Here is a 16,559-nt window from a genome sequence, read left to right as displayed (position 1 = left end):
CTATTTTGTAAATGCATGTTTAGAGGGATATGATTTTCTCCCTAAGGTTTGCTTTAGCTGCATCCCAGAAATTTTGGTATTTTGTTTCATCATTATAATTTTCTGATGCATAATTACTGTTTCTAATATTTGTTCTTTGATCCACTCATTATTTAGGATATCATTGTTAAGTGTCCATCTGTGTCTGCATCTTTTGTTTGTGCTTTAGTCTTTAAAGTATTTTTGGTTATGGTTTTTAAAAGATGCATTTGTTATTTCTACCTTTTTGCATTTGTTTACAATATCTTTCTGCTCTAATACACAATTAATTATTGTAAAAATTCTATATGGTGCTGAGAAAGAAATGCATCTTTTAGCAGTTCTATTTAGGAGATACTATAAGTCTTTTAGGTCTAGTTTCTCTAACAGTTTGCTCAGTTATGTATTTTCTCTTTTGTTTATTTTACTGTTAGATTTATCTAAAACTGAGTTAAGGAGATCGAAATCCCCTGTCACTATTATGTTACTGTCTATATCTTTTTGCAGTTAATGTTTCTATTTTTGATCTTTGATGCCAGGACATTTGGAGCATATCAGTTTAATATTGATGTTGGTTTGTTGTCTATGGTTCCTTTCAGCATAGTGAAGTTTCTTTGTTTATCCTTTTTATGTTTTGAATGTTTGTTTTTGTTTTGTCTGATAGCATGATTGTAATTTCTACCTTTTAAAAATTCAATTGATGCATAATAATTCTTTTTCTGGACTCCTGTTTTTATTACTTCTCTATATTCATTTAAAAAAATATGTTTCTTGTAAGTAAAAGTTGGTGGGCTTAAAAAATCCAATCTGTTTCTATTTTTCTTTTAATTAGATTATTTAATTCTATTTATAATCAAAATTATGAATTGAATTTGTTTTTCCAATTTGTCTTTAATACTTTCTTCAGATTAAGATAGTGTCTTCCAATCAATTAGTATTGTATCCAATTTTCTCACTGTTTAATACCTCTCATGGCCACTGATAAAGTTTTTCCTTCTATTCGTATCACTAGGGATAATGACTTGAGAGCCATTCTTGTTTTAGGGATAGAGGTCTCTTCCTGTTTTGAGGACTGAATTTGGGTTTAGACCTTTTCCTATCAAGTGGAAGACTAACTCTTCAATGCTTTCCTCTATTCTACTATTTCCTCTATTCTCTATCCCAATTCATAGTTATTTATCCTTTCCACTATAAAGTTTGCCTAGTCATGGGATTTTTAGCTCAGAGGATAAATATAACTTTTTTTTTTTGCCAGAAATATTTTTTCTAAGTATAACTTTTTTAAAAGCCAAATTCCGAATTGTTTTTGAGAATGTTTGGACCAATCCACACATCCAGTAAAATGGCAACTGTATACTTGAAGCCCTTCTGACATCAATTATTTGCCTTTTTTTTGTTCTCTTTGCCATTGGAAAGTTTTGAGGTAAAATTTCAGAGTTATTTTGATTGAATTTTAACATTGATATATTACTGTAAATTTTACAAGTTAATGCATTATCTCATTTGACCCTTACATCAACCCTGAGTGGCAGGTACTATAGGGATTAGTATCCTCTCTTTAGAGATGAGGCACAAGAAGGTTACAGAAAACTAGTAAGTATCAAGAAAGGGACTTGAACCCAGATCTTCCTGACTCCAAGACCAGCTCTGCCTCCTTCACTGTGTTGCATTTTTCCCCTTCTGTCCTTTAATTCTAGCCCTACTTAATTCCTTTTCTAGCAAAATTAGTTATAATTTCTGGGCTCCAAAGGCCCTTCGGAGTGTTCGATGGAGTGCAGCTTTTACTTCACTGTTCCTTAAGCTGTAGATTATAGGGTTTAACATGGGAGTCACTACTGTGTAGAACAGTGAGAGCAACTTCTTATTCTCAGGTGAGGTGTTAGATCGGGGCCGGAAGTAGGTAAGGATGGCAGTGCTATAGAAGAGGGAGACGACAACAAGGTGGGAAGAGCAAGTAGAGAAAGCCTTTTGTTTTCCCTCAGCTGAGGGCATCCTGAAGATGGTGGAAAGGATTCGGACATAGGACCCTAGGATCAGCAGGAAAGGAAAGAGGATAAATAAGATAGTGGCTGTCAGTGCCTCTAGCTCAAAGAGGGAGGTATCAGCACAGACCAGTGCAATTACAGGAGGGCTATCACAGAAAAAGTGATTCACTTTGTTTGGACCACAAAATGGGAAGCTGAAAATCCATGATGTTTGTACTGTGGCCACAGGAAACCCAGAGAACCAAGAGGCAGCAGCTAGCTGGACACAGGCTTGCTGGTCCATGATAACTGGATAGCGCAAAGGGTTACAGATGGCCACATAGCGGTCATAGGCCATGGTAGCAAGGAGGCAGCACTCAGCAGCCCCAAAGAAAAAGAAAAAATACATCTGAGTTGCACAGCCAATAAAAGAGATAGTTGTTTTTTCGGTCAGCAGGGTACTTAGCATCTTGGGCACAATGACCATGTTGAAACTAATTTCCAGGAAGGACAGGTTCCTCAGGAAGAAGTACATGGGGCTATGTAAGGCAGAATCAGCCGTAGTGACCAGGATGATAAGGACATTTCCCATAAAAGTGACAAAATAAATGAACAGAAACAACAGGAATAGCAGAATCTGTAGCTCAGCAGGTAGAGCAGAGAAGCTCACAAGGACAAATTCATTGACTATTGTCCAATTCCCCCAATCCATTCTCCTGGCCAGAACTTGTGGAGTGTTCAAACTTTAGGGAGGAGGTGAAGGGGACGCAGAATATGTCATCTATTGTCTATACTTCCATTGCACCTTACAGAAAAACTGCTTTCCTATGAGTTTTCTCTCTAACTTTTTTTGCCCTTACTTTCTCCTCAAGTGTCTGAAGATACAAACATTTGCATGTTCCAAGAGACACTGTTCAATGGCCCAGAGGATGAATAAAAATTTCATGTAGACCACCTTTAACCTTGCAAATTATTCATGTTCTGGCTTCTATCTTCTCTACGGGGTTTGGTTACAAAAGATGTTTCACCATTATATATCCTTCTTCCCTCTCTCCTTTTGTCTATCAATATTTCAAAGAAAGGCAGAGGCATCCAGTAGTTCTTGCAGCAACAGTGAAAGTGTTGAAATCACATAGGGGATTCGTATCTGCAAAACAAAAGTTGGGAAACATTGCAATCAAGATAACACTTCTTCATCAGCTAATCATCAACAAGAAGTACCAAGCTCTCCCTCCCTGTGATCAGAAGCCTGGACTTTCCTATGGAGGGTACAAAGAAAGGAGGAGGCACAAGTCTTCCTATTAGGAACCTCTTTAATGAAAAAAAAGGTTGTGCCCTCAAGTGGCTCTCTCCCTAAAGGGAGTCACATAAAGAATAAGGATAGGATAGCAGACTTCTTTATCTGATGCCACAGGAGGTGCCCTCAGCCACAGGAGAGAATCTGTGATATAGGCAAGGGATTAGATATTACTCAGATCAGTCTAATTCACACGAGTTCCAATACCAGGTGGAGATCTCATTTCTCTGAAGTATGAATCTTTCTTAATTTTCTTTGATATAGTCTTTTTTCTGGGGGGGAATTTTTTTCCTTTTTAAAGTTTCTTATTATGCCTATAAAAATTTAGATTACTGTCGACATATATGTAACTATATTTTTCATAACTATAACATTTCATGAGATATAGTAAAGACCAAATTCCAGGCCATGTGGAAAATAACAGGCCAATCTAGTTGTGCCAATTTTAGAATTTTAAAATTACACAGACTGGAAATATCTATTCAAATCTATGCTTTCTTCAGTTATTGTCATTTGACTTCTGGCACACTGATTAGAAGTTGTTTTATTTTAAATAATTAACAAGCATTCATTTTGTCTTTCTTCCTTGCTCCATTCCTTGGAAGTATTTTATTTTTAACTGGTCTACTCCCTGAAATTTCCATTTATTAGTCTTTCTTCTGCCATGTGGGACTGAACAAAACAAATGTCTTCCTGGAGAGCCCATTAAATGTTTGAAGGCAGCTACAATTGTCCCTCAGCTCTTTTCTTCTACAGACTAAACACCCTTTCTTTCAATTAATTCTTATATTTATACTGGGTATTTAGGCTTCATTTCAACTCCTAGCCTCAACAGTTGATCAACATTTTTTACTTTTACTTTTACTGTTGATTGACCATATTTTTCATAGGTTGAAATGAAAGCCAAATGAAAATTATTAACCATAGCAAGTAGTCAAAATCATTCTTTGTGTGAGGCCCTATGGATCAGTGGATAGAGTGCTGGACTTGAAGTCAACAGAGAGACCATGACTCAATCACATACATCTTCTAGGATTCAGATTTTTCATCTATAAAATAAGCAGGATGGATCAAACAATCTCTGAGACCTCTTTCAGTTTTAAATCTATGATCTTAAATATCTAGTTGACACCCCTGATCTTCATTCCAGATTTTTGCTATCCTTGAAATGTGGTACCCTTGAATACTGCATTATTCTTGTAGTCTGATGTGGGTAGAGTTCAGCAGGGACACATTTCAAGGTTGAGCACTAGTCATTTCTTATATCAGCAATGTCTGTTGTTCCATGCTGCTTATGTATCCTGCATAATTACAACCCTGACTAAATTAGACACCCATGTGTTTAGTGTTATGATGATTGCCTTAACTTCTTCCCACTCCATGATTCCTCTCCCCTGCTACCTCCTCCTCAATGATTCCTTCTTTATAGTACCAAAGTATCTCTTTTCTTTAGTCTCTTCCCTCTCTATCTTTGACATGATGGGTAAACGGGATTCCTTGAAATGCCTTTGATGGGACAGACTATAAAAGGGAATTCTTTGCTTGCTTTGAGTTTACACTTGTGAAAGGGAATCCTTTATTTCCTTTGTCTATTATGAGTTAACACCTTGGTTAACAATAACTTAAGTACCTAGCTAGATTGTGAAGACAGGATTAACTTTCCTCTGTCTACTTTTGAATTGAATCAATAAAAGCTTGAACCCCCTACTTAGCACTAGGTGGAGGAGCTCTCCACCCTTTCAACTCAATCAGCCAGGAAATGAGAATTCATACCTCAGTCAGCCAGGAATCTGTGAACTCTTTTGATGAGTATTCACCTCTCTAGAAGGGAAGAAGTGGCTTCCACAAACACTGCCCCCTAGGCAGTGATGGGCAATTTGGAAGCTGTGATTGGACCTTGTGAAAAGGGAAAGGGATAAGGAGCCACTATAAAAAAGCCCTGAATTTCTGGGGCTAGGGGAGTTGACTCCAAGAAGGAAGTCAGCTTAAGGAAGAAGGTTGGCTCAAGGAAGAAAGTCAGCCTCAGGAGTCACCTTAAGCTCAAGTCATCAGCTTGACCTGCCTCTTGGAGGGAACTTGGGTGAGTGGATAGCTGGCTTTCCCTTACTGTCTTCTGGAGAGAGTTTAATCCTGATTGAATGTCAACAAGTCCTAACTGAGTCCACTGAAGCAATATTTAGTTAGAAAGGCTAATGTCTTCTCTACCCTTTTATATTTCTTTGCTTTCATTCTTTCCACCTGTTGTGAATAAAAGCTATTAAAATCATTTTGACTTTGAGCAATAATACTTAGAATCAGCAACCACCATTATTATTTATAATCTTCATATATTTTAGTCATATCATTAAAATGTAATTCCTACAAAACTCACCATGGATATGTCACACAACCTCAGTTTATGAGCTCTGAGGTATTCATGGCACAGGAATTGGGAGCCAAAGGTACAAATTTAGATGAACAAACTTTTACCACAGAATAGCACTGCTTTTACAATATGATGATGATAACCAGTGAAAGTGAAAAAGATTCTTGATTATTTGCTGTGGTTAGAATTTGAATAAGGTTGCTTTAGTCAAAATGGTGGTTGGGGAAAACCATTTTAGACCATACCCCTTATAATGAATATTAGGTAAAAACTACTGTTTTGATGCTATCCAAAATTTCACAGATAACATAATCTTTCTATGATCTTATTTGGACAAGAACTGGTTGTTACTGCTGCTGTTATTAGGATTCCATGGGGGCATACCAGAGATTGTTTTAGCTTTGGTACTCACACTTCATTAGTATTCTCAGTTGCTCCTGTCCCTAGGATTGGAGGATTGGAGACTAGAACAAATGAACTCTTTCCAAAGCTTCCCTTTATAGAGATCCCATATTCCCTGTTTCTTCATTTACCACGAACTATACTACTTGGTTTTCTTGGTTTTGATTCTACCATCATCTTCATCATGTCCCATATAGCACCTCACTAGGATAAACTCATCACCAGGTAACTCATAATCATGGAGATTACTTCAACTTTGATGTTCATATCTCATAAGTATCCTCAGTTAATTCAGCCTCTTTGATTTTGACTGGAAGGCCAAAAAAAAAAAAAACACAAAAAAACAAAACCCCTCATCAGCCATAACTTCTTTTATGAGGACTCAAGATCCAAGCAATCTCTTGTGTCTCTCCCTCTTTCAGCTTCTTTTTGTATGCCTTCCAAAAGGGTACTTTTAAGTTATGATTTCCCTGAGGGCAAAGACTTTCTTCTTATTATTTGTATACCTTGTACTTAGGACTGTGCTTGGTACAATGTGGCTGCTTAATAAATGTTTATCATAGTGTACTTCAGGTGTGAGATATGGTAGTGGTTGAATCTTTTAGCCCTAGGCCATTCCAACCCATAAATAATTATGTTAAATTTTATATAATTTTGTTTATGAACTAAAACATCAGCGTTCTAAAGTAAAGCAAATTCCATTGGTCTCCTGGATATTGACAAGCTGCTAAGGGAGTTAACTCTTAGTTTCCCTGATTCCTGACTCATTCATCTTAGTATAATGAAACTTGTATTATATTCAGTTTATACTGAAAAATATTTCTTCCAGCTGGTCAAAACAAGCTGTAGAATTCAGCCATATAGTAATTTGAACAGGGATATACCAATGACTCAGTATAAAGAATTTTTTGTGAATCCTGGCATGGGTCCAGATAGCCCAGTGTTATGAAGTAGTAGTGGTAGCATTGTTGACATGCTGGTTACTTTATAACATATACCAACTTATTTTTGAATTCTAGGCTGCTAAAAGTAGAAAGTGAATTTCCAACTTCCTCTGAGGGTATTGCCTAAATGTGGATGTAAATTGTGGTTCCTGGAGGACTAGAGTAAAACTGTACAAACAACCTATACAGATCTAGGAAACTTTTATAAAAATATCAGGCTAACTAAGATGTAGATAGTAACTGCACATATGGGATATGGAAGATTAGAAGACAGAATTAAAATGTTACTGAGCTACTTCCAGTGATTAAAAAACAACAATATTGCTCCAGACTAAATATGAACAAGCAGTTCAGATATTCAAAAAAGGGACAAATGTTAGAGTTTTTGAATTATAGACAATGAACTTGACTTAGTTCTAGGCAAAATTCTGTACTTCATTACCTAAAAGACTAGTATGTGAAAAATCAGAAGGGGAATTAGTGAAGATCAAGAGCTAGGAGCAGTTAATGAAGAATAATTAATCCCAGACTAGCTTCCCACCATTTTTACAATTATTAAACTTGTAGATTAAGGGAACTCTTCATCAATCAATCTATCAATAAACATAAATTAAGTGCCTAGTATGAGCCAGGCCCTATACTAAGCACTGGGGGACAAAAAGAGGCGAAAGAAAGTCCTTGCCCTCAAGAAGCTTACAATCTAATAGAGGAGACAACATACAAATAAATATATACAAAATAATTAAATATAGGATAAATAGGAAATATTTAACAGAGGGAAGGTGCTGAAGTTCAGGCATAGTATAGCTGGACCTTAGCAAAGCCTAACAAAGTTTCTTGTCCTTGTAGACACAACAAAGAGGTGTGAACTAAATGGGTCCAGTTAGGTACATTCAGAGTGTTCTGACTATAGATAGTGATGGAAGGATTCATTTCAATCTAGAGTGAGGTCTTTTGTGGAGTGTTCTTGGGATCTGTCTTTGGCCCAGTTCCATTCAACATTCAAATAATGAACTTAGATGAAATTATAGGTGTAATGCTCATCAAATTTGAGAATAACATGAAGTTAACAGGGATAGTGAATAATCTTGACAGGCTAGAACAATGAATTGTATCTAAGAAGCCAGAATTTAACAGGGATGGTTGTAAATCACTAATATACTTCAGTTAAAAAACAAAACAAAACAAAATCCAACAGCTGTTCAGAAGTTCAGAATAGGAAGCTGCCTTTTCAAAAGCTTCCCTGTACTTTCTTTGCCCTGATTTCCCATGTTCCTTACCTCTACATGACTGGCTGCCCCATTACACAAGTCAATCAGGAAAAAGGAAACAAGAATCTATTAAGTATCTACTAAGTGTGAGGTACTTTACAAATATCATCTTATTAGATTCTCACAGTAACTGGGAGTTAGGTGATATTATTGTCCCCATTTTCCCCGTTGAGAAAACTGAAGAATCAAAGATTCTATAATCTGGATCATAGTTTATAAGTATCTGAGTACAGATTTAAACTCAGGCCTTCCTGACTCTAGTTTAGTGCTCTATCCACTACATCATGAAACTCCCTGTTATATCTGCAACAACAGGATAGTCTGTTAGTCTTAGTTCTTTCAGTCTTCATTTAATTTTCTCCCTGGTGCTCCCTTTCTGATGACAAGATTATAGAGTTTGCCTGGAGACAGCAGTTGTGGCAACACCAGATTCCTCTTGACCCTGGAGTTTGTCTATAGAATCAAAACTAATATCTGCCCAGCTTCAAGTTTTCCCTTAAAGGTTTGCATTCAATGTACTAGTATATTCAATCAAAGATCTAAATTGTTGGGAACTCAGCAGCACAGAAAACAGGCCACTCTTTTGATAGTTTTATCCCCAACTTCTAGGAATTAAGAAGCTGATAATTTCCCAGCAGGAGGAATGACCCAATCCAGGAAAATCTCTCTGATCTTAACTATCCTACTCTGGTTTCTTGAATAGATTTGGAACTGGCGTGAATCTCACACTTTCACTAGCCGAGAAAAACCCATTTATTCCACATTAACTCAAAAATATGAGACTATTGTAGGCTCTGGAGGAATCAGGGTTTCAGTAAACTGATGAGCGTATCATGTGACCTACCTGGATCACTCCTGCTGTGCTATGACTACATCTTTCCTATTCCCACCTCTGATAGCAGCTCTTCTCCAAATCTTTTCTTTTTAAATCACTTGAAACAGCTCATTTAAGGTGACTCCATAGATAACAGGGTCCTCAGATACCCTCAATGGAAAGCAGAAGTTTAAGAAAGAAAATACTTTCAGAAATGGAGACTCAGGCTTCTAGCCAAGTGGATCCTGGGGCACTAACTATTCTCTGACTAGCAGACTATTGGTAGATAATGTATCAACATGGCTATGGATCCCTATTCTGTTTCTGGGGTCAGAAAGACCTGAATTTGAATCCAGCCTCATACATTTACTAAGTCATGTGTTCATTTAAATTTCTGCCTCAATTTCTTCAACTGTGAATGAAATGTAAATGATAATAGCACTTACCTCCCTGGGTTTTTGTGAGAATTGTGTAAATAGAATACACTCCCCAAGGTTTATCTGAGCAAACTCATTTTACCCAGCATCCCATTTGCATGTTTACACTACTTATGCTGTGTGAATGGATGTGAATGCACATATGTGGGAGGGATGGATGATGAAAGTTTTGGTGTGGCACTGCCCTCAATCTCTACTTCGTGGAGCATGGCTGATGAACCTGGCTGAGAGCCAGCCAGGTCAGACTTAGGTTAGAAAATTAGGCTTTATACTTCTACCCTTTTTTTTTTTCTACTTCAAGTGATTATTAATAAAACTCTATGGAAAATAAGAACCTGGAGCTATTGATATTGATTTAAATTTTACAGAATCAAATGAGAAAACAATTTTAAAGCACGTACAATAGTTCCTTCCATAGTAAACACTATGTAAACATTATTATTATTTAATAATAATATTGGTACCTGTGTGATCTTGGGCAAAGCACCTAAACTTCTTCAGTTTTGGTTTGCTCCTCTTTAAAATGATGGAATTAGACTATATGACTACTCCAAAATTTCTTCTTAATCCATGATCCTCTATCAAGAACACAGCCCCTGCTGATTATCTTTCCTGAATGAGGAGAAAACAGACACATACACCCCATTCATGCAAGGAAAGACAACTAATAACTTTGTCACATTTAATAATCACTCTAAAAATCTTTCTATGTCATAAGTCATGCCCTATTCCTTTTTCCTCCCTTTAATCTTTATGGAGGCTAGTTTAAAGATCCAACAGCAGCAATCTCCATTAGTATCCTTGGTTTAAACATGCTGGCTATTTGCAGCCTCTTCTAAATAGAAGCAGTGGTCTGCTTGCTAGCACCAACACTGCACCTGCTTCCTTCCCTCTTACAATTTGGCTAAATCACCTTCTGCTTTATGCTAACGCTTCCATGATGACATTCATCCATTCATCAACACTTTTTAGATTTAATCAATTAACCAGTTAAATTTTACCTAATTGATCTTTTATTTCTTCATCTTCTCCATGAGGACATAGTAGAAAAACTTCATCAGATTTATTGTGGAAATCTATATTTCTCTGATTAGAAAGCAATCCTTTAAAAACAAAACAAAAGCAATGAGTTTAATGTAATATGACTTGCTCTAAGTGAAACCATGCCAACTCATGTAGTGATTCCCTTTATGAATTCTTAGAAATTATCTATTTAATAAAAATCTTGATAATACCTCAGCAAAGTTTAGCTTCCTAACTGCCAGTTCCCCCTTTACTTGGTTCTCTGATTCTCTTCTTGTCCATTTTCTTCTTACTTGGTTTTCTGGTTCTTGTTGCCACTCTAGAACATGCTATTTTTCTCGGACCCTGAGCTTTTCTGTGATTATTGGCTACTAGTTCCATCTAGACCCACTCATCCAGTTTTGTGCCTATCTTATATCTGGCTTTCATTGTTCTTAAGACTTTCTGGCATTGGTTCTTTATCTTATGTTCATGCTTCCTCTTACTTCTGCCATTCTTAGTTCTGACATTCTAAAAATGTAGGCATTACCCAGATATGTTGGTCTAGGAATCTGATATATACATACCTACACATACAAAATGCAAGCAGACAGATTCCCCTCATTATTACCCCCCCTCTTTTTTTAAAACTTAAAAAAATTCAATTAATTAATTTAGAATATTTTTCCATGGTTATATGACTCATATTCTTTCCTTTTCCTCCTCCTCTCCCCCTTCCGTAGCCAACTCACAATTTTCCAATATCATTGATCAAGTCCTATTTCCATATTATTAATATTTGCAATAGAGTGATCATTTAGAAAATATATCCCCAATCATATCACCATCAAATCATGTGATCAAGGAAATATCTTTCTTCTGTGTTCCTACTCCCACAGTTCTTTCTCATAAGCCCCTCAGAATTGTCCTAAATCATTGCATTGCTGCTAGTAGAGAAGTTCATTACATTCAATTGTGCCACAGTGTATCAGCCTCCATGTACAACATTCTCTTGGTTTTGTTCCTTTCGCTTTTCCCCACCCTTAACATAAAATGATAGATGTGATCTGTATCCTACAAGGTCTGAGCTTTGGAGGTCCTTTGAAAACTCCTATAGATTGAAGTTGCGCCCAGATAGGAAAAGACCCTTAGCTTATTCTTGAAGATATGAAGGAACCTGGAGAAGGGAAAGAAAGAAGAACTGAATACCATCAAAGAAAGCCAAATGAGTTTTCAGAAATTCAAATCTGTACTCTTGTTTCACTCAAAGAATACAGCTGAATCTCTTCAAGACAGGTCAGATGAATTTAAAAGGTGGAGGAGAGGCAGCAAGATGTAGAGGAAAGAGTGATGGACTTGTAGTCAGAAGACCTGCATTCAAATCCCATTTCAGATGTTCACTAACTCTCTGATCTTGGGCAAATCACTTAAATCTCTTAAAGCCTTAGTTTCTTCATTTGCAAAATGGAGGAATAACAATAATTGCACTATTTACTTTATGGAGTTTTTCTAATGAAAGTACATTTCTTAGATCTGTATATAATCTCCAGGTCTGACCTGACCTGAAATATTGCTTGTAAGCTGCCCCTGAGTGTGTGCTGCTGTGGACAGTTTCTCTTCACCAGAGAGCCACATTCCTAGACACAGCCATCTCAAGGAGGTGGGGATTTCTGGAGTAGGGAAAGCCTTTCCCAAACTAGGCAGCAGGTTAAGGGCCAAGGAAGCAGGATTGCTTAGGGAAAGAAATTGAAAACCCCAAATTTAGTCTCTACCTTTGGAGATTTAGAGTTGGCTATTGGCAACCATGATATAACTGAAAGAACATTGTACCCTAAATGGGAAAGAGACTTCAGTCCTGCCACTACCCAATGATGCCATTATAAGTCCTTTAACCTCTCCATCTCTTAATTGCCACATCTGAAAAATGGAGATATTTTATAAGGCTTTGGGTGAGTGCAAATGTATTAAATGTGAAAATACTTTAAAAAGTACAAAAACTATAAAGAAAAAAAACTGTATTTGGAGCCAAAGTTCTGGGTTTGAATTCTGATTTTTGAATATTTAGCTTTGTGACCTGAGACAAATCATTTATTCACCTTTGACTTCAGGTTAATCTCCATTAAATAAAGGTATTGAAATAGATGATTTCTAAGTTCCTTCCAACTTTAAATCTATAATCTTATGAAAGTGATAGGAAAATTTGAAACATTTTATTATTGGTTTTGTTTCTGTATCTCTGTCTGGGAAATAATCTAAGACAAAGTAACCTAGACCTTTTCCAACAGACTTAAGGAAAAATAAAGCACAAGAAGTAAAAAATAGAGAGAAATTGCTGTATAAGGAAGTTGCATATATCTTAGGATCAAGTTAGGATCAATCTTGTGACTAATGAAATACTAAGGAGCAAAAGAGATGGGAAGGACACTTATTTTCTGGCAATAGTTCAGAGTTAACTAGAGGAATTACCCGTTATTCCCAATCACTGTTTCTGAGAATTCCTAATCATTGTGCCTTAAGAAATCTCAACAATTATAATTATTGCATTTTCCTTCCTTTGTGCCTTCATTTCTTTGTTCCTTCCTTCCTTCCTTCCTTCTTCCCTGACTCTCAGGGAAGAGTTCCCCCAGAATCATTGCCATCTCTGTGGTCCCTAGGAATGGTAAAAAAGTTCTAGGAATCCAGGACAGAGTTCCTCTTCAGTGAATAACACAGATCCAGCCTGACCTCTACTGCAGTGTTAGACACTAGAACAATAAGTGTTAGGCATCTAAGGCTACTCTGGAATGACTGAAACCTTCCTTTTTTCTTTCTTCTCTTTAGTTTCTTTACTCTTTCCATTCTTTGGAAATTAGGAAAAATGGAAATAGAAATTTCCTATCCTCTGAAACTCACCCTCTATAGCTTGCTGATATAACTAAACCTATACTCGCAAATCCCTTATATTCTTATCTGTACTTCCAAACTTTGACTTCTCTGTTTCCTAACCCTATGAGGGTGATATGTGAGGACAGGATTGGTGAAAGTGGAGAGATCATTTTTTGCATGGAAAATCCACAATGCCATCCCCAGTTTCTGTTCTTTCTGTACCTGATAAAGGTCATCTGCTTCAGTCATTTCAGTGTAGTCTTAGATTTGGCCTGTGTCTAACACTTCAGTAAAGTCCAGGCTAAGTTTGTGCTATTTGCACAAGAAACTCTGACCTGGATTCTGAGGACTTTTTAAGCTGTTCCTGGAGACCATAGGGATAGGTAAATCTCTAGGGTATCTTTTCATTAACAGTGAAGACATAAATTCACAAAACTGTCTCCTATCAGGGGGGTAGATGGAATTCCTAAAGACTCTCCCTCCTCTTGATTGGAGAAAAGTTTCAGCCACAGTTTCCACCTTCTGAGCAGATGGCTGGGCAGATAATTAGAGTCAAGGGGCTGGAATTATCATACTATGTCTGGGCCCAAGAGAGATTGAAAAAACATGTTAGTTTGCCCATCCTCTTGTGTCTTTGCCATATTTCTGGCTTGGCATGGATATGTCTCTGCCCTTTGAGTTGGGAAAGCTATCAATTATTGCCCTGGCAAAAGACAACAAATGGGAAACAGTATTAACATAGCCAATGGGTACATTTTATAGAGACTATTGCTTATAGAATCTGGTTTTGAGGTTATAAAATGACCCAAAGTCCATGAAACTTTCATTTATAATGAGAGTTTCAATTGATATGATTCTGATGCAAAGATGTCTAAATCTCAGACTATGGGACAAATCCTATAGACCAATGATGGCAAAACCTATGACACGTGTCAGCACTGACATGTGTAGCCATTTTTGATGATATGTAGCTGCAGCTTAAAAGGTTGCCCATCATTGTTATAGACCCAGAGACACATGAAATTCCTTTATCTGACCATAATCTTTTGGCTCTTCACCTCTTCTTCTGCCCTACAAAACTTTATTCTTCATCTGTACTGTGACCTCTAATCCTCTGATGCCTCAGTTCTCTACCAGATCACCTCCTCTACACTAGTCACTCTTTTCTCTTCTCCCCACCCTCCATCTCTACCTCTTGTTGAACCAATGTAGTTCCACACTGTCCTCATATTTTGAACCCTAGACTCATTATCATATCACTGACTATACCCAGTCAAGCTTCAACATTGGGTCACTCCTGTCATTCATTACTTTTGCTACTACACAAGTGCTATTGAATGAAGATGGAAAAACATCACACCATTGTTCTGATTGGGTCCATTACAAATATATGTTCTATCACTTTAATAAGGCCCTTGCTGCTGCTAGGTAATCCAACTAATATCTCCCTAATCAACTCTCTTTATTTACAACAGCTATTCCAAACTTTTTTGACCGTACTCAAATGTCTGATGGCTCCTCTTCCACTCATTCTCTTAGATGAGAATCTTGCCTTATAGTTAACAGAAAAAAATTGAAGCCATTCACTGTGAATTCTCTCTTTTCCTCTCGTCCTCATCTCCTCTCTCTAAGATGCCTTATGTTACATTCTCTTCCTTTATTCCTTTCTCAAGTGACCTTACTTATAACCAAGGCTAATCCTCTGTTTGTTCAAACAATCTCATTTCAACAGATTGCTAACTGTGTCATTCCCATTCTATTATTTCTTCTGAATCTCTCCCTGTTTACTAGCTCCTTCCCTACTGCCTGCAAGTATGCCCATGTCTCCTCTATCCAGTCATTTCTATTTCCACAACATCTTTCATATCTGTTGCTTCCTCTTCACACAGATTTTTTTTTTTTATTATTCCTGTTGACTCCTTAGGAGCATAGGGCCGCAACCATCTCACGCCAGCGGACTCTGTTCTGGGCAACTTCCCCCAGCTGGGCCCATGTCATTCCAACTGTTTTTGTTTCATTTTCAGCAGATCTTCGCCAGGTCTGTTTTGGTCTTCCGACTTTCCTCCTCCCTGTAGGGTTCCAGCTCAATGCTTGTCTGGCTACGTTGTCTTCCGGTTTTCGTAGCGTATGTCCTATCCATCTCCACTTACGTTTCTTTATGTCCTGACTAAAGGGATACTGGATTGTTCTTTCCCAGAGACTAGCATTGGAGATCTTTTCAGGCCATCTGATGTTCAAGATGTAGTGTAGACATCTGTTAACAAAGACTTGGAGTTTGTTGGTGTTGACTTTCGTCACTCTCCAGCTTTCTGATCCATATAGGAGGAAGGCCTTTACGTTGGTATTGAAGATTCAGAGCTTAGTGATGAGGGACAGTGCTTTGGAGATCCAGATAGACCGTAAGGTGTTAAATGCCTGTCTGGCTTTGTTGATTCGGTTTCTGATGTCCTCATCTGTTCCGCCGTCCTTACTGATGATGCTACCCAAATAGGTGAAGTGGTCCATCTCCTTGATGTTTTCTTCCTGTAGTTGGATTGGCAGGTCCTGTCTGCTGTTGACTGTGATCACCTCAGTCTTCTTCTTGTTGATCTTCAGACCTGTCTTCTCCGCTTCTTCAGAGAGTCGTGCAAGTTTGGCTTGCGCATCCTGCTGCTTGTGAGAAAGGAGACAGATGTCATCCGCAAAGTCAAGGTCCTCAAGCTGTTTGGTATGGCTCTTCACACAGAGCCATGATTCTAATTCAGGTTCAGTCATCAACTCTAGCATGGACTTTTATCAAGGTCTCCTAATTTGCTTTCCTTCCTTAAATCTCTCCCCTCTCCAATCCATTTACCATGTGGCTGCCTGGCTGATTTTCTTAAAGTACAAGTCTAACCATATAATAATATCATCCTCCTCATCAATAAATGCCAGTGGCTAACTTACCTTTGTGGTATAAATTTTTCTTCACAACTTGGCCCCATTCTACCTTTCTAGCTTACTATATATTATTTCTCTTCACAATGCTATGGCTCAGTCTGATTAGCCTTTTTGTTATTCTTCTCTTCACTCACATTCTTCCTGTCTGGGTGTCTTTGTACTGACTTCCTCCTTCCCCTATGGAAAGTAGTCCCTTTTCACTTGCATCTCCTAGAACCCTTTGTGTCCTTCAAGACTTAGCTTAACTACTCCCTTCTAAAT

The 16,559-nt window shown here is 37.5% G+C and overlaps 1 protein-coding gene across 1 annotated transcript; it reads right to left on the bottom strand.

Moving 5' to 3' along the window:
• Window positions 1–1,746: 1,746 nt before the first annotated feature.
• LOC123235359 (olfactory receptor 10A4-like) lies at window positions 1,747–2,694 on the bottom strand. Its single transcript, XM_044661472.1, has one exon. The coding sequence runs from the start codon at window positions 2,692–2,694 to the stop codon at window positions 1,747–1,749; it is 948 nt and encodes a 315-aa protein (XP_044517407.1).
• Window positions 2,695–16,559: the final 13,865 nt, after the last annotated feature.

Source organism: Gracilinanus agilis, chromosome 2 (genome assembly GCF_016433145.1).
Source record: "Gracilinanus agilis isolate LMUSP501 chromosome 2, AgileGrace, whole genome shotgun sequence".
Lineage (NCBI taxonomy): Eukaryota > Metazoa > Chordata > Mammalia > Didelphimorphia > Didelphidae > Gracilinanus > Gracilinanus agilis.
This window is presented reverse-complemented; position numbering and strand designations above follow the sequence as displayed.